At 43.6% G+C, this 17,411-nt stretch overlaps 1 protein-coding gene across 1 annotated transcript; it reads right to left on the bottom strand.

Moving 5' to 3' along the window:
- Positions 1-307: 307 nt before the first annotated feature.
- On the bottom strand, positions 308-15,870 carry LOC131092203 (myosin-1B-like). Its single transcript, XM_058038793.1, has 40 exons — positions 15,850-15,870; positions 15,609-15,652; positions 14,458-14,695; positions 14,227-14,370; positions 13,979-14,135; positions 13,354-13,381; positions 13,142-13,256; positions 12,970-13,062; positions 12,808-12,871; positions 12,627-12,725; positions 12,418-12,521; positions 12,193-12,331; positions 11,729-11,847; positions 11,488-11,637; positions 10,746-10,916; positions 10,199-10,505; positions 9,944-10,026; positions 9,460-9,547; positions 9,257-9,374; positions 8,453-8,576; positions 8,233-8,369; positions 7,873-8,128; positions 6,703-6,945; positions 6,420-6,596; positions 6,189-6,334; positions 6,011-6,101; positions 5,533-5,922; positions 5,292-5,418; positions 4,937-5,055; positions 4,492-4,688; positions 3,943-4,126; positions 3,691-3,856; positions 3,393-3,517; positions 2,901-3,209; positions 2,556-2,759; positions 1,770-1,895; positions 1,506-1,676; positions 1,310-1,414; positions 1,072-1,167; positions 308-577 (listed from the first exon to the last, which is right to left on the bottom strand). Exons 3-40 carry the CDS (start codon positions 14,659-14,661, stop codon positions 425-427), a joined length of 5,829 nt encoding a protein of 1,942 aa, XP_057894776.1. The 5' UTR covers positions 14,662-14,695; positions 15,609-15,652; positions 15,850-15,870; the 3' UTR covers positions 308-424.
- Positions 15,871-17,411: the final 1,541 nt, after the last annotated feature.

The following is a 17,411-nucleotide window of genomic DNA, read 5'->3' as shown; positions in this document are numbered from 1 at the left end:
GGGTGCGCGCGCATGCTAAATGCTTCAGGAATCTTCGCTCCTGCTATTTTACCTTTTTTCCTAAGAAGATGAAAATCACATGAAACAATGTAGTCTTAGTCCATAAAAAAAATGCATACTTCTCATTGCAAGAGAAAAAAAAAATGCATATAATTATTACCATTCTTCATGCATTTTTTAAAATGCAAATGTAAAAATTCCTTGCTGTTTGATATAATTTTGAATGTGAAGATGAACTGTGTACATGTACTTCAAAAGTAATGAATACTAGAATAAATGAATAAATAAAACATCATAGTCACTGTTCATATGCAAGGGTCTCTACTCTCTTTATTACCTAGACATAAATGATAATTACTAAAGAAAGCAACACAGAGGTTTGCACTTTATGCATGCCTCAGGTCACTTTTTAATCTTGGGAACTTCATTCCTCTTCTTCTATCTTCTTATGAATCTCCCGGCTCTTGGCTCGGAGCTTGTTGACCTGTGACTCTGCAATGTCAGCCCGCTCCTCGGCCTCCTCCAGCTCGTGCTGGATCTTGCGGAACTTGGACAGGTTCACATTGGACAGCTCCTCCTGTGTGGGGAAAGGGAGTTGGGAAAACAACAGGCAGCGTGTTGGATGTTTATTACCATAAAACTGGGTCAGCAAAAATTCAAAAGCCACAGCTGGGCTAGCAGAGCAGATTCAGAACCAAGATGAGAAGCTGCTCAGGGTGTTATGGGTGTCAGAAGAAAAAAGAATACTGGAATGTCAAAAAGATATTATACACAGCATGGTCTATTCAGAGTTCCTGAATATACAGACTGACCGTACTGTTTCTGGCATCCAGGGCAAGGCAGAAGCAAAGAAATAGCTGGGAAATGAGGCCTACAGCAAAATATATAGGGCTGGGGAAGTGTACTTCCTCCCATACCTGGCAAGTCTTATTCTCACAATCCCCATTGTATCAAAATATCACCATGTTACATCAAAACAGTCAAGGTTTCAAAAAGCTGTGCAAAGAAAACATGACTACAGAATTCCACCTCCACCAGAAGAAAGTCTGGTTTGGACAAATAGGTACTTACAGCCTCCTCAGCTTGTCTCTTGTAGGATTTCACTTTCATTTGCAGCTTGTCCACCAGATCCTGCAGCCTCAGCACATTCTTCCTGTCTTCCTCAGACTAGAGCAGTTGGTAAATAGATTAGAGAGTCAATTCTTGGTTCTGCATCATGGGAGGTTAACAATTCCCCATGGGGATGATGTGTGCAAAATGTGACTCACTGTGAGAAAGCCCAGTGAGAGCAGGAGAGCTCCTGCCTTACCTGGTAGGTGAGTTCCTTCACCCTGCGCTCGTACTTGCGCACGCCCTTCACGGCTTCAGCGCTGCGCTTCTGCTCAGCATCAACCTCCCCTTCCAGCTCCCGCACCTGCAAGGACAAGCCCAGCCCTGCAGCTGCCCTGCCAATGTCTCTCCAAGGAGGGACACGCTCCCTCAGGCACAGCCCCAGCCCTACACACCCTGGCCTCCAGCTTCTGGATCTGCTTCTTCCCTCCCTTCAGTGCCAGCTGCTCGGCCTCTTCCAGACGGTGCTGTAGGTCCTTCACTGTCTGGTCCAGGTTCTTCTTCATCCTCTCCAGGTGGGCACTGGTGTCCTGCTCCTTCTTCAGCTCTTCTGCCATCATGGCCGCCTGATAGAGCAAAAGGTCAAAGCCATTTTGGGGCTGGAGATATTTTGGGCAGAGTACATTCATCATCAGCAATGCCAAGAGCGTCCAACTCACATCTGTGATGGCCTTCTTGGCCTTCTCCTCAGCATTGCGGGCTTCCTGGATGGTATCCTCCATTTCGCCCTGGATCTGGGAAATGTCTGTTTCCAGCTTCTTCTTGGTGTTGATCAGGCTGGTGTTCTGTTGAAGAGCATGAACATGATTTTTTTTTTTTGTTAGCTTGCAGTATCATATCAAGTACAGCATAAGTATTTCTTTTTAATGTAGATTGTGCCATCAGGTCACATTGGATTCCAAGAGAACTATTGTTGTAGCTATTAATTTCTCAGGTATGATGTGCTTTGGTATTTCGTGAGCATCCTCTAAGTCTTTTCTCAGACAACAAAGAAGGAATTTACACTGAAAAATGAAAAAAAATGTTTTCCTTACCATTTTCACTGTAGTGGCCATAAAACTTTGAGACGGTTCTATAGAATATTGATAGTGACATTGTTAAATTAAATTAATGACAGAGTTAGTGTAGTCCTATTTTGTTCACGATCATCCTACATTTGCCTTTAAAGTCCCCAATGGAAATGTGAAAAGTGTTAAACTCAAGTAAAAGAGTAAGAACCTCACAAACTTCTCTGGATTTATTAAGGTATCTATACTGTAGTCTACTTGGAATTCTTATTCTATCTACATCTGAAAAAAAATCTTGATATTATCTATCATCAATTACTTCTTATTTACTGTGAAAGATCCTACATTTAACAAAATACTGTTACAACTCTTCCAGTCGTAAGTTCATTTATATGTATGGAGCAATACTATAAATATTAACTATGCTAATTAACTGACCTGACTATGGAGGAGCTGAACTCTCTCACTGGCATCCAGAAGCTCCTGCTCAGCCAATTTCCTCGACCGCTCCGTCTGCTCCAGGGCTGCCCGGAGCTCCTCAACTTCAGCCTGCAGCAGGTTTGCTCTGCGCTCCACCATGGCCACCTGCTCCTTCAGGTCATCCTGTGCTCTCACAGCATCATCCAGGTGCAGCTGGGTGTCCTGGAAAGAGAGATACAACAGACTGGGAGGTGTGTGCTTTCTATTTTTGTATTTCATATTTTCCCATCAACTTAGAACTGAAAGACATGTAACAGAGGAAAAAAATTTAGCTCTGTCAAAAATCAGCACATTGTGCCATACCTTCAGCACTGCCTGGGTGTTTCTCAGGTTCTTCTGTGCCTCTGCAGCCTGGCGGTTGGCATGGCTCAGTTGGATCTCCATTTCATTCAGGTCTCCCTCCATCTTCTTCTTCAGCCTCAGGGCTTCATTCCTGCTCCTGATCTCAGCGTCCAGGGTGCTCTGCATCGAGTCCACAACTCTGAGGTGGTTTCTCTTCATCTGATCAATCTCCTCATCTTTCTCTGCTATCTTCCTGTCAATCTCAGACTTCACTTGGTTGAGCTCAAGCTGCAGGCGCAGGATTTTCCCCTCCTCATGTTCCAGGGAGGCCTGGAAAAGTGGACACAAACATTGATAACATTGATGACAGTTCTTCTTACATTCTAGGGAATTACAAAATATTTTGTGAGATTTCCGCTGAATGCACTCCACAGAAAGAAGAGAGGCCAACCAGGCCTTGCTAGCCCTATCTCCTCATTTCTTTCCTGCAGACACCAGTGTACGGTCATGTACCTCAGCTTCCTCCAGGGAGGCTTGCAGTTCAGATTTCTCCTGCTCAATCTGCTTCTTCACTTTCTCCAGCTCATGAACTGCCTTTCCTCCCTCTGCAATCTGCTCTGTGAGGTCGGAAATCTCCTCTGCAAGGAAGGGAGACAAGCGCCATAGTCAGGCAGAGAGCTGAATGGTGAAAGGCTCTGGCCTACCAAGGTGCCAGCCATGATCTTATTCCTGCAGGCCCAGAGCTGTTAAGCGTGGCAGACAGACAAGCTTGTGAGAAATGCCAGGGAGGAGCAAAGGGCCAGGGACTTACGCTGCAAGTTCTTGTTCTCCCGCTTCATTGTTTCCAGGTGGTCCAAGGACTCCTCATAGGCATTCTTCATCTTGAACAGCTCCGTGCTCAGAGAGCGCGACTCCTTCTGCGAGGCCTCCAGCTCAGCCTGCGTTTCCTCATACTTCTGCTTCCATTCTGCCAGGATCTGAAGAGAAATGGGGGGTGAGTAGGGCTGTGGCCATCACAGGGCCCTGCTCTGGCCAGGAGTGCTGGTGCTGGAGGCCAAAAGACCTTGTCAAAGTTCTTCTGCTTCTTATCCAGAGCAGCACAGGCAGCATTGGATCTCTCCACATCAATCATCAGGTCCTCCACTTCATTCTGCAGCCTCTGCTTTGTCTTTTCCAGGGAGGCACATTTGGAATTGACAGCCTCAACATGCTCCTCTGCATCCTGCAGACGCTGGGCCAGTTTCTTCCTGGAAAGCAGTAATCATAAGTAAGACTGTGGCATGAAGCAGCACATTTTTCACAAGGCTAAACTGAGCCTCTTGGTATTGTGTGACCCACATTCACAGAAAGGTGTAAGACTTTTCCCAGACAGCCACTGTATTTCCATGTCTGAATTCAGGAACAATCTTGCAGCAGTTCCCCCTCTGCTGGCCTCTCTCTGCTATTCTGGATCTTTCTGCTTTTCCCCAATGTGTCCCTGCTTTCTGTCATATTTTGTCTCTTTGTGACAGCACTCAAAGCAGAACACTGATTTCTTCCTGACAATGCCATGGTGGGCTCCTCAAATTTCTATCCTTACTCTCTGCCAGTGTTCTCCACATTCCCCACGTACTTGGCCTCCTCGAGCTCCTCTGTGCGCTGAATCGCGTCCGTCTCGTATTTGGTTCTCCACTGGGCCACTTCACCATTTGCCTTGGACAGGGCTCGCTGAAGCTCTGCCTTGGCCTCCTGCTCCTCCTCATATTGTTCCCGGAGCAAGTCACAGTCGTGGCGAGCAGACTGTAGGCCATGGGCAAGGGCGTTCTTGGCCTTGGTGAGAAAAAAAAACAGAGGGAAAATGAATGGAAATATCTTGGGAAATCTTAATGAGAAGATCTTAGAAAGACCTTTGATGGGTAAGATGTGTGAATTTGCAAAAGAATTAACATATAGACTGCACTGAAAGAGAAGCAAGGCTTTGATGGGAAAACTTGCACACTGTTATCTAAGGGGTAATTTTTGTCCCTTTCATCGTTTTGATTAACCGATTTAATATATTTAGGAAAAAGCCTTCTCACCTTTATCTCTTCCTCCAGATGCCTCTTGAGTTCCTCAATCTGCTGGGTGAAAGCCTGTTTGCCTCTTGACAGCTGAGAAACCAAAGCATCCTTCTCTTCCACTTGACGTGAATATTCACCTGAGAAAATTTGCAGATACACAACAGTTTTAAGGCCATTGATGGTGACACTGTAAACATTTGGAGATGTAAAACCAGATAGTTTTCAGTCCATGCTGAAATTTATGATCCCATTTCAAGCACTTCACAGTAGGTGTGCAACAAAGTGTGCTGAAAAAACCACTTGCCCAGAAGAGTACTTTTTGCAAAAACTCTGTTACATTATTGATCTTCATATGTAGATGAGGGTGTCTCACCTGACTCTGTCTGCAGACGAGCTCTTTGAGCATTGAGGTCATTGATCATGCGCTGATGCTCCTCTTCCTTGGACTTAATCTCACTCAGCTGATCTTCGAGAGTGCGGCACATCTTCTCCAGGTTGGCCTGTGTTTTAGAATATGGAAAACGATGCATTAATAATCCACACTTGAAAGAAATCAAGGAGCAAGGATGTGTTGTATTCCACTGGGTCAATGAACCAATAAAATAATTGTGTACCTTGGCTTTGGAGACAGACTCCATGTTGCTGGCCAAGTCATCAATCTCCATCTTCAGCTCACTCTTCTCCTTCTCCAGCTTCTGCTTCACGCGTTGCAGGTTGTCGATCTGCTCGCCCAGCTCAGCTGTGCTGTCCGCGTGCTTCTTGCGCAGGGCGGCAGCCGTGGCTTCGTGCTGCAGCGTGGCCTCTTCCAGGTCACGGCGCATCTTCTGGAACTCTGCCTCACGCTTCTTGTTCATATCAATTTGAGCTGCTGTGGCCCCTCCTGCTTCTTCCAGGCGTTCGCTGATCTCCTCCAGCTCCCTGGACAGGTCAGCGCGATGCTTCTCTGCTTTAGCGCGAGAGGTTCGCTCTGCCTCAATTTCCTCCTCCAGCTCCTCAATGCGGGCCTGCAGAACAGCAGGGACCCTTCACAGCCATGCCCTCCTCCTGCCTGAGCTGAGCCTGAGCAAGGCAGGGCGAGGCACAGAAACTTGCCTGCAGCTCCTTGATCTTCTTCTGAAGTTGCATGCCCAGGGCTTGTTCATCCTCGGTTTTACTCTGGATCTGGCTGATTTCAAAGTCTTTCCTTTGGGACAAGTGAACTGTGTTAGAGCACAAAGAAACAAGACAAGTGCTGCAGCCCAGCACTCAGGTGCCCCAGAGCCACACTTACTTCTTCAGTTTCTCATCCAGCTGCTGCTTATCATTCTCCAAATCCATGATGCTGTCCTGGGCCAGCTTCAGGTCTCCTTCCAGTTTCCTCTTGGCTCTCTCCAGGTCCATGCGCAGTTTCTTCTCTTGCTCCAGGGACCCTTCCAGCTAAACACAACAAGACCATCAGGGCTCTGCCAGCCAGTTTGGACTCCATACCTGTCCTCTTCCTGCTCTATGTCTGTGGGCTTACATCATCCACTTGCTGTTCCAGCTTGGTCTTGGATTTGGTCAGAGTATTGACTTTGTCTTCCTCTGCCTGCAGGTCATCCAGGGTCTGCTGATGCGCCTCTTGGAGGGCTTTCTTCTCCTTTGTCAGCTTGGCAATTGTCTCGTCCAGACCTGCCATCTCCTCAGTCAGGTTTTTCACCTTTGAGAAGAAGGGAGCAAATATAAATAAAGGAAATAGCTATAGATGTCCTGCTATGGCACACAGCCCATTTTCTGGAGTGTGAGTGGCAGGTTCTACCTCATACCTTATTTTCAGTGGCATGTTTTTCCTTCTCCACCTTGGCCAGTGTTAGCTCAAGGTCATCAATATCTTTCTTCAGCTCTGAGCATTCATCCTCCAGCTTCCTCTTCTTGGCTGTCAACTCAGCATTAATTTCTTCTTCATCCTCTGCCCTTTCAGTCACTTCCTTAATTTTGGCTTCCAGCTGGATTTTGGTTTTGATCAGCTGATCGCACCTTTCCTCTGCATCGGCCAAAGCATCTGCTTCCTAGTAGAGAAATGTTCATTTGTTTAATAATCACAACTGTTTGCAAAATGTGAATAGAGAAATGGTATTTCTCACTGAGGAAAAGAAACATGGAATTATTCTTTTTTGTTTTCTTCTAGGAAGTTGATTCTTGCATAGACTCTTTTAAATCAGAGTAGGGTTTCATTCTATTTCATTTTTTTGCTCTGATCCATTATTCCCTCCTATTTTTCTTATGGATAATAAGATAAAATCGAGTAGTACTTTTATTTTCAAGAGTTTTGATTACTTTCTCTGAAAGCTAAATACTGTATATAAATGTGGAGAAATTTTTTTTCTTTATTTTTTCATAAGCTTTTCTTGACAAGACTGACTTTGAATTAATTTTCTTTGAGTGAGATAAGTTGATATATAATCAAGGTGCAATTAGAGATTTCAAATTGAACCTGAGTTTACTTTGAATCTGTGTAGCAAACATCTAAATACAAAAGGTAATCTTTAAATATTGACCAATGCCCTGATCTCCCAAAGGACTTAGGAGGTACATATAGGGATGGGACAGAATGCAGAGGGTTTTTGTGTCCTCCTAGAAAAGTGATTGCAGAAAGACAAGTGACATAAAATGTATCATAGAAAATGGCATAGAGGTCTTTAGGCAACTGACTGAAACAGAGAAAGTTTCAAATAATTGTTCCACAGACCACTAACTGTAAATTCTTAATCTCCAGTGACTACGCTTGTATTGCGTGCCTGGAGAAACAGCCCCATGCCCATACATGCTTCAAAAGCCATTCCCAAGCTAGAACCTCCTATTATAATGGTGACACTGAATGGTCTGAAGTCTACCTTCCATTAGTCATATTAAAATATTTTATCAGACAATTTATTGTGTAACATGAGAGTTGTGTGCTGTGAGAGTACCCAGAAAAATACATTAACGATACTTACAGATTGCACTTGGAGCTGCAGGTCATTCTTCTCCTGCATCAGAGAGGCCATTTTCTCCTCCAGCTCCTTCCGCTTTGCCTCAGACTTTGCAAGTTCCTCCTTGGTTTTCTCAAACTCTCCCTTCATGTTGGCCATCTCCTTCTCAGACTCTGCACTCTTCAGCAAGGGCTTGATCTTGAAGAACAGCTTCATCCATGGCCAGTGTTTGACATTCATGAATGAGCGAACGTTGTACTGGATGCAGAAGATGGACTCTCTGAGGCAAAATTAAAATGTACAATGAATATTCTCAGTCTGATGAGTGTCAATACTTCGCCCCCAAGCAGAATGGCATTTCAGGTGAAGAAGGGGAAGATGTACCTGCGCTCCACCATTCTGCGGTATTCCACCCTCATCAGGAAGCCCCTGCACCTGGCCTGGGTGCGGGTGATGAGCTCTGCCAGCTTCTCATCTCTCATCTCCTCCAGAAGCCCCAGCAGCCCAGCTTTGAAGAACACCTTGAGAGAGACAATATTGCAGCACATCACTGTCAGATGGAGAGAGCAAAGCCCAGGCAGGCAGTGAATGGGGGAGTTTGTACCTTGGTGTGTCCAAATTTATACTGGGTGTGATCCACATCGATTGACCCAAGGAGCTTCTCAGAAGCCTTCTTGCTATCGATGAACTGTCCCTCAGGGATGGCACTGGCATTAAGCACCTTGTATCTGTGGAATTGGAGGAAATAGAATATAAGAGAATGTCCAGTAATAAGAGCATTCTGTTTAGTGAAACTAAGAGCAGTGTTTGCAGCAGAACCAGGCTGAAGAAATTGGAATTTCATCCCTTTTTTAGAGATACCATTCTTATGAAGTCTTAACCTGGTAACAAAATTTAAGGAAACTTTTCCAGTCTTTAGGTGACCAGCCACAATGAAGAAGACATTGATTTACAGTGAGTTCAATCCTTATCCTTTTACTGAAACTATTCTCTAGAAAATTGCTTGAGAGAATCATTGCCACTTTCCTATACCCTCTGCACTGGAGAAAAACCTCTTCCCCTGAAACTTGCAGCTGATGCAATGGCCAAGGAACTCATGGTTTGTAATTTTTACCTGAGTACCTTTTGCTACCAATCCCAGCCTACATTTTATAATCTTGTAATCGCTGGGTCTTGCAGGTCTACTGTGCTTCCATACTCAGATGCTCCTGCAGTCAGTGAGGACACCTGACACTCTTCATTTCTCAACAATTTTTCTTTTCTAAGCGATATATGGTGCCTTTTGTTATGCACCTCAAAATTCCCTTTTCTTCTAATTATAGCCAGAAAGAGCTAGTGTTAAAAAATATCCCCAAGTGATAAAATAGTTGGCAGGAAAGACAGAATGGAAATCAAAAGGGAAACTGACCTCTGTTTGAAATCAGCATAGAGGATTCTGCTGGGGAACCCTTTCCTGCAGATCCTGATCCCTTCCAGCACGCCGTTACAGCGCAGCTGGTGCAGCACCAGCTCGTGCTCCATGGCACCTAAGCAACAAGGCAATTATTTGTTAATTCATGATAAAACATAGAGAATAATAGGAGCATCACACTGTTTTTTATTTCTGCTTACCAGGTGTTTTAGACTCGTTGGGGATGATGCAGCGCACAAAATGTGGATGGGTGCTCCGCAGATTGGTCATCAGCTTGTTCAGATTCTCCTGTGGGTTCATGAATAAAGGTTTTCAGTTAACACGTAGTACCTCCTCAGTTACTCTTTCAGATGTGAGAAAAGTCTTGTAAAACATTAACAGAATTGTAATTCCTAACTATAGCCATTTTTAATGTGAGTCTTTCACTCTTCAGCAGGAGAGAAAGCAACAAAACCTTGCAATGTGCTTTAACGATACTGGGGAATGTATCTATGCTTTCCTCAGCTGACTTGATGTCAGCTCATTTATGAATAACTAAATAATTATTCTTGATACAGAAAAATGTTAACACCTGGAGTCGAATGCCTTATTGCAGCTAGAGTGTGGATTTATGATCTTCAACTCAAAACAAACAAAAAAAAACCAAATCAGGAAAGAAGCAGAGAAAACGACTTTGGAACTCACCCTGAAAAGAGCTGAGACAGTCTGGAAAGAAGAGCCCTTCTTCTTGCCTCCCTTCTTGCCACCACCACCACCTCCACTAGCCTCTGAAGAACACAAAAAAAAAATAAAATGATGGTTTTACAACTTGTAAAGACCAAGTTTTTCGTATATACCAGTCATGATAGGAATGGAACAAGGAAAAGAACAATAGCTGATGTTCATGGCTCTGGTAGAGTCAATAAATAAACATGGAAATATGAATTTCAGAGAACTGACCTGCCTCTCCTCCAGCAGAGGCAAAGAGTAAGGCCAGGGTCTTCAGGGATGACTTCTGATACAGCCCCACAACAGTTTCATTCAGAGGGTCCTTGTTCTTGTCAAGCCACCCAGAGATGTTGTAGTCCACTGTTCCAGCATAGTGCACCAGGGAGAAGTGGGCCTCAGCCTTGCCTTTGCCTGGCTTGGGCTTCTGGAAGTTGTTGGACTTGCCCAGGTGCTGGTCATAGAGCTTGTTCTTGAAAGAGGTGTCAGTTGCCTTGGGGAACATGCACTCCTCTTCCAGGATGGAGAAGATGCCCATGGGCTGGGAGAAATCACAAGGAAAGAGGGAGGACAAGGTGAAAAGGTCGAAAGACTCAGAGATGAAAACACTTCCTGAGTGGGACAATATTTCTGCTCTCAGGGATTGTTCTGTTCAGCAAATCATAAAATGATACAAACTGATGTGTCTGCAGTATCATATTTACCATTTCAAGTTGCATTTAGAAATAGATATAAAATAATGCATTCTGAAAATACCTGACATTGTGAATTACAGAAATACCTTCTCAATGAGCTCAATGCAGGCAGCCAGGTCCATGCCAAAGTCAATGAACTCCCATTCAATGCCCTCCTTCTTGTACTCCTCCTGCTCCAGCACGAACATGTGGTGGTTGAAGAACTGTTGCAGTTTCTCATTGGTGAAGTTGATGCACAGCTGCTCCAGACTGTTGAACTGCACAATTACAAACCAAGATTATTATGAATGTAAATTAAGTAAGTTAGGGATAAAGAACAGTGCTGTCTATTTGTACCAAACACAGGAAATCTCTAAGAGCTCCATGTTAATTGATCCAGAAGTTTGGAATTTCTGTCAGTGTTTGTCAACCTGAACTTTATCCATATATTCATTACTCTAGAAACTTAGATAATTGTAATAACTCAGATTTTATCAGCTTTGATATCTACTAGACTGCGCTAATTCAGTTACAGGAGAGTCCACAGCACAACACAACCCAACATTCACAAATGTTGATTTCAAATCATGTGCCAAGCCTTCAGCAGAAAATCTGCACTTAGGGATTTCATTGGCATATGTACAAAACAAAAGCCTATTTCCAATTAGAACCCTGTGAGAATCAGAATGCTCTAGATACACTATAAAAGATAAAACCATTTATTAAAAAAAAATAAAACAAAAAATGAAAACAAAAAAACGCCAACAAATCAGCATCATTCCTTCTGATGAAATTTGTCATAGAGCAATGTGATTTTTACAAGCATGCTAATAAACCCCTGCTCCTTACATCAAAGATCTCAAAGCCAGCAATGTCCAGGACACCAATGAAGTACTGCCTGGGCTGCTTTGTGTCCAGCTGTTGGTTGATACGAACAACCATCCACAGGAACATCTTCTCAAACACTGCTTTTGCCAGGGCACCCACAGAATTGTATACCTAAAATGTAAAACAGAAAGAGTGTAGTTATCATGCAGGACAAAAGAGAAAGTCCAGAGAACCTATCCACAAAACAGGGGGTTGTTGTTACCTGCTGCACAGTTTGGCCCTTGGTCACGTATTCATTCCCCACCTTGACTCGGGGGTAGCAGAGGGCCTTGAGCAGGTCTGCTGAGTTCAGACCCATCAGGTAGGCAGCCTTGTCAGCAACTGAACATCAAAAAAATTGGTTGTTAAATAGACATTACTATTCCTTTAAAAAATATATCAAAAGGGCAATTCCAGTAAAAACCAAAATATTATAAAAGATAAAAAAAGGATAGGCAATAACGGCAGCACTCTTTGGAAGACACTGGACCTTACAATATGTGTTATTCAAAATAATCTGATTTGGGTTCCTCCAGAGAAGTCCTCTGGGTAGGACCCACTGCTATTCTACAATACTGGCACTGGGGAAATGCACAGGCTGAGTCAATCATTCTGACCCTCACATGCTGCCTTCAACTCAGTGAGTGTTCACTATCTCCTGTGCTCTGGGATGGGTTGTGCTGGTACCTTCGGTGCCATCAGGCTCTGCCTGCTCCTCTCGTTGCTTCTGCTTGAATTTCAGGTTCCCATAGTGCATGACAGCCCCTGTCAGCTTGTAGATGGCTGTTTTCTCATCAGCACTGAAGCCCAGGATGTCAATGGCACTCTGACAAAAGAGTTATTAAGGTGAGTACCCCAGCTGTTAAAGGACAGAGAAATGAAACTTCACATGAGAAAACTTCTGCTACTCACATCAGTGGCCATCAGCTCTTCCTGGTCGTTAATGCTGGGAACTGTGATCTCACCTTGACTCACATACAGGTAGTCATAGGGGTTGGTGGTGATCAGTAACATCTCTGAAAAGAAGAACAAAACCGAGCCAGGTCAAATGTAATTGTCACAGAAAAGAATTCAAAGTTGTTCCATGACATTTGCATGGAGGAGTTAGTGATCTTTCCTACCAATCAGCTCTGGCTTCTTGTTGGACATGATCTGATAAAAGATGTGGTAGCTCCTTTCCGCCTTGAGCTGGAAAGTAACTCTGGACTTCTCCAGCAGATCTGGCAAGGAAGGTAGCACAGTCAAGCACAAGAAGTGGGGAAGGCTGGAGGGAAGGGGGATCAGGCCAGAAAGGTGTCTTACATGTTTCAATATCAGCAGAAGCCAGCTTGCCTGTGGCACCAAAATGGATTCTGATGAATTTACCCTGAAAGCAGCAGGAAAGTCAAATGAGATTTATTTTACTAATCTGGACAGCAAGAATATTCCAATTGGTGTTGACAGTTGTACCAATTAATAACTCACAAAGCGTGAGGAGTTGTCGTTCCTCACGGTCTTGGCATTTCCAAAGGCCTCCAGCAGTGGGTTGGCACTGATGATTTGATCCTCAAGTGTCCCCTAGAATAGAAGTCTTCTCGTCATGATCTAGTTCATCAAGAAATTGAGTAGTTGCAGGCTTCTAGCCCTGGGACCTCACCTGCATTTTGCCTGAGGTCTGCTCCTCCTTTTTCTTGTCTCCACTGGCTGCAATTGTTGCAAAGTACTGGATGACACGCTTGGTGTTCACAGTCTTCCCGGCCCCGGATTCTCCGCTGCCAAAGCCAAGAGAGAAGCAGAGGGTGCGTGGTCAGGCAGGAGGGGCCCTGGCACCGGGCAGCCCTGCAGGGACCCGCGCAGGGGGGTACCTACGTGATCAGGATGGACTGGTTCTCACGATCTGTGAACAAGGCAGAAACAAGTAGACTTTGTAAATGAAGAACTCAAAAATACTGAAAATAATGTAAGTTATGACAAGAAAAACACCTGCATTTTTTTCTTTGTTTACTCCTAAGTCATTTTTGCCATTTCAATTCCTTTCAAAGTTATTTGCACTTGCACTCTTTCTTGAAACATATTCACAAATGTTCCTCCAAATATCATAGGGAAGGCCCATGACATTTTTAAAAATCCCTTCCAGAACGAAACATTCTGCTATTCTATAATTCTTTGCCATGGACATAGAAAACCCTTGAAGAGCCATATGCTGCTCCTCTATTTCGGTCTATAGTGTTTTCCTTCTCCTGCATACAGGAAATCATTTTAATTTTCTGCTACACAGACTGTTTATACAGCAGCAGAGAAAGAGAGATTAAAGACCTATGACAAAGGAATCTTGGTCATGGATAACACTTTGGAACTCAACAACACAGAGGAAGAAAGGAATGAAAAAGGCAGAAGCAAAACTAGCCACTCTACACAATCCTATTTCATTTTTCATGAGAGGGTTTTTTCAAGACAAAGCAGAAGAGTTGTGCTTATGATGAGAGCCACTCACCAGTCAACATGAACTGATAGGCATTGTCAGAGATGGAGAAGATGTGTGGAGGGGCCTCCTGGCGCTTCTTGCCTCGGTAGGCCAACACCACCTCGGGGTTGTACACCGGCAGCCACTTGTAGGGGTTGACAGTGACGCAGAAGAGACCCGAGTAGGTCTGCAAGGAAGGGACACAGCACGTTGCCTTGCCCTGAGCCTGGCCCAGCAGCTCCTGAGGCTGCCCAGAGGAAGCTGCTGCTGCCACTTACGTAGATCATCCAGGCTGCGTAACGCTCTTTGAGGTTGTACAGCACAGCGGGTTCGTGCAGGTGGGTCATCATGGCCATGTCCTCGATTTTGTCATACTTGGGAGGGTTCATGGAGAAGATTTGATCTTCCTTCACAGTCAAGGTCTGTCAGAGTGCAGGAAGATACATGCATGTCAGCAGAGAGCCAGAAAGAGGATGAACTGCTGTTCATAAATTTTGTATTTTACGCACCTCTCCCCCTTCAGTCTTGACAGTGACTTTGCCTGATTCTCTGCTCGTGATAGTGCTCTTCACATAGGATTCCTTTGCATGTACCACGAAGACAGATGACTTGGCATCGAATGGTTTGTTCTGGGCCTCAATTCTCTCCTTCTCTGACTTTCGGAGGTAAGGAGCCGCCTCCCCAAAGATGGCCATCTCCGCGTCCGTAGACATGGCTGCGGTTTACCGCGTGCAGCAAGGCACGGAGCTGAAATGGAGAGGTGGTTCTGAGTGAAGGGGGAAATTTGTTTTAAGCAGCAACCTTAGGCTGTGCAGTGTTCTGCTGTGCCTGTTATTACAGTCTTCCTGCTTTACCTGCTGTTTACCATAGATACTTTTCATTCACTTTAATCTTAAAGAAGCTAGGTGTGTTTGATTGAGGGCAAGTTTTTTTCCCTTTTTCCAGTTTCCAGTTTCAGTTAATTAGATCTCATTGTGTTTTAGAAGGCTATGTAGAAAATTAGATTGATTGGCAGATTCAGTGGTAATCAAATATGCAGCAGAAACACCAAGCAGAATCAGAAGAGATACCAAGAGAAGTCATGTTATCAAAATTATGAAAGCCCACTTATATTCTTTCTCTCTCTCTCATTTCAGCCCTTGTAATTTGTGCCAATTATAGAGATGGAGTATCATCAGGGAACAGATGTGGAGTAAGCAGAAGCAGAGGTCTGAGTTGTCTATGCAAACCTTTTCCCTCTGTAGAGAAATCAGAGTTTTGTTTTCTCCAATTGTTCTGCCTTTTCCTGTTCAAGCTCACCCTTTAATATGAACTTGTATAGAAAAATGAAAACTTCTCAATGTAAAGCATTTGGAGGGATTTGACAAAATCTTAACTGTATACATGCTCCTCATTCACCTTTTCTTTCCTGGGTTCCTGTTCACAGTCAATCTCCTTTTAAGAGTTCTGTGTGTAAGTGGTCAATTATTTCCCAGCAGGCTCCAAACAAATCATCCAGCACAGTTATAAAAGGAAATTTGCCCTTTTAGACAGCACAGCTCAGGTAGAATTGCACTGCTTTAACGGGCACAGATGTAAAGGGTTATGGGAAGTGGCCTTAGAAATCATTAAAAAGGCAAACCTGGAGTCTGTTCCTATGGAGTAAGTAAATCAGTCTTACCTCTTGTACCACCAGTAGACTCTAAGCCTGGAAGCTGGTCAATACTGAAAAAGAGAAGTGACAACTTCTTTCTTATCTTTGAACAAACTCCCAAGAATAAGCCACAGGGCAAAAACGTGCCAGTGACTTCAACAGAGAGGGAACATGCCTATTGACACAGACAGTGCTTTGAGGAAAGCAGTTCCACAGGCAGCAGGAATGCTGTGGGGTTCTGCCAGCACCCTACTTTCCCCATTCTTACCTTTAATCCTTCCACAGAGGCAGAACAGGCTTGTCCTACCAGCACTTTTATAGGTTCTGGTTTGCACATTCAATTCCCTCCTCCTCTTTCTTAGGTCAAAAAATTTTTGGCAAAGCATTGTTTGGCAAACTTGACTGAGTGCTTGTGGATATATTTAGAAATATTTGAGGTCTTCCTAGCTATGTGAATAAATCTCCTATAAATATTATGACTAGGAATCTAGGAAGGAGGAAGTGCAGCCCAGCAAAAAGAGCACGACACTGGATCTTGGAATTGTTGGCTTCTCTTCTCCTGTTAATTGCTCTTTGACATATAAGATTTGTGTGTCTCAGGACTCAGCAGAAGTTTGAAGGATTACTATTTCATGAGCTTTGGAGGGAACCTATTCTAAAACATTCTGGAAATAAAGAATAGAAGTAATCTAGTATAATCTAATTCCAAGACTGGATGACCAAGTCATGCTTGTGTAACTGCTCTTATTTACAACTCCTTAGCTTTTTGGTGGGTTCTTTCAAAATATCAGACAAGACAGATTATTCCCCTTGATTCATACATTTAATTACATCTTTTCCCTTTTTCTGAAGTATTACTGAGCGGCTATGATTTGAAATTCAATTTTAAAGGTATTATTTTGTCATTCTCCATCTCTGGCTGTGCTGGTTTGCTCTGATGTGTGTCCATCAGAAATTGCAGTGAGATCACACTAACAGGAATTCTTAAGGATGCATTTTATAACTTTCATCTTTTAGGTTTATTGGCAGTTTTAACTCACCAATGTCTATTTTAGAAACCTTGGACAGTGGCTGTGGTTAACAAATGCAAGAATAGGATTAAGATCCCAAGCTGTCCTCCTCCAGCCTTCCCAAGCACAAACAAAAATGCCACTGAAATATAGAGAATTCCTGGAAGGTTTTGCATTTCCTTTGCAAAGAATTAGGAAAGATCTGCTGTTCAAAGCTCTTCCATGGAGCTGGGATGTGGTGTTTCTCTATCATATGGTGAAGACTTGCATTTTCTCTCAAACATCAGGAAACTGAAGCAATGTGAGAACGATGACCAGTCTTCTCAACTCACTTCTTTAAAGAACATTTGTGTGCTTATAACACTGCATGCATGACTGAAATATCTGAGATCATGTATTCTTTTAAGAGATTGCCAATGTCTTTCTGAAAAATATATGTGGAGATAATTTCTGTTTGAAAAATAATATTGTGTGTTTGTAGAACTGTCACTGAAGAAAACATCATCCTCCGGCACACAAAAAATACCTTAACAAAGAATAGACTTGACTGTTCTTTATGTGTCACATGAAATTAAGATGAATTTGCAGTTTTTTGATAAACTTGTCTCTTACTGCTGACTCCTGAGCTGTGGGGACTTAAAGCTCTCCAGCTGAGAGCCATACAGCCATAGGAAAGCTCCCATCCAATATCTCCTTTTACAGTTATTACTGTGTTTAAGTGTCTAGTTGCAGCTGCAAAATGATTCCTCATAATTCAATTTCCCTCCTGGGTTCTCTACACATGTCAATTAAAGAGGATGACATGGATTCCAGTGCACTG

The sequence above is a fragment of the Melospiza georgiana genome, chromosome 21, assembly GCF_028018845.1.
Source record: "Melospiza georgiana isolate bMelGeo1 chromosome 21, bMelGeo1.pri, whole genome shotgun sequence".
Classification (NCBI taxonomy): Eukaryota; Metazoa; Chordata; class Aves; order Passeriformes; family Passerellidae; genus Melospiza; species Melospiza georgiana.
The sequence above is the reverse complement of the archived record's forward strand: the minus strand, read 5'-3'. Positions and strand labels throughout refer to the sequence as shown.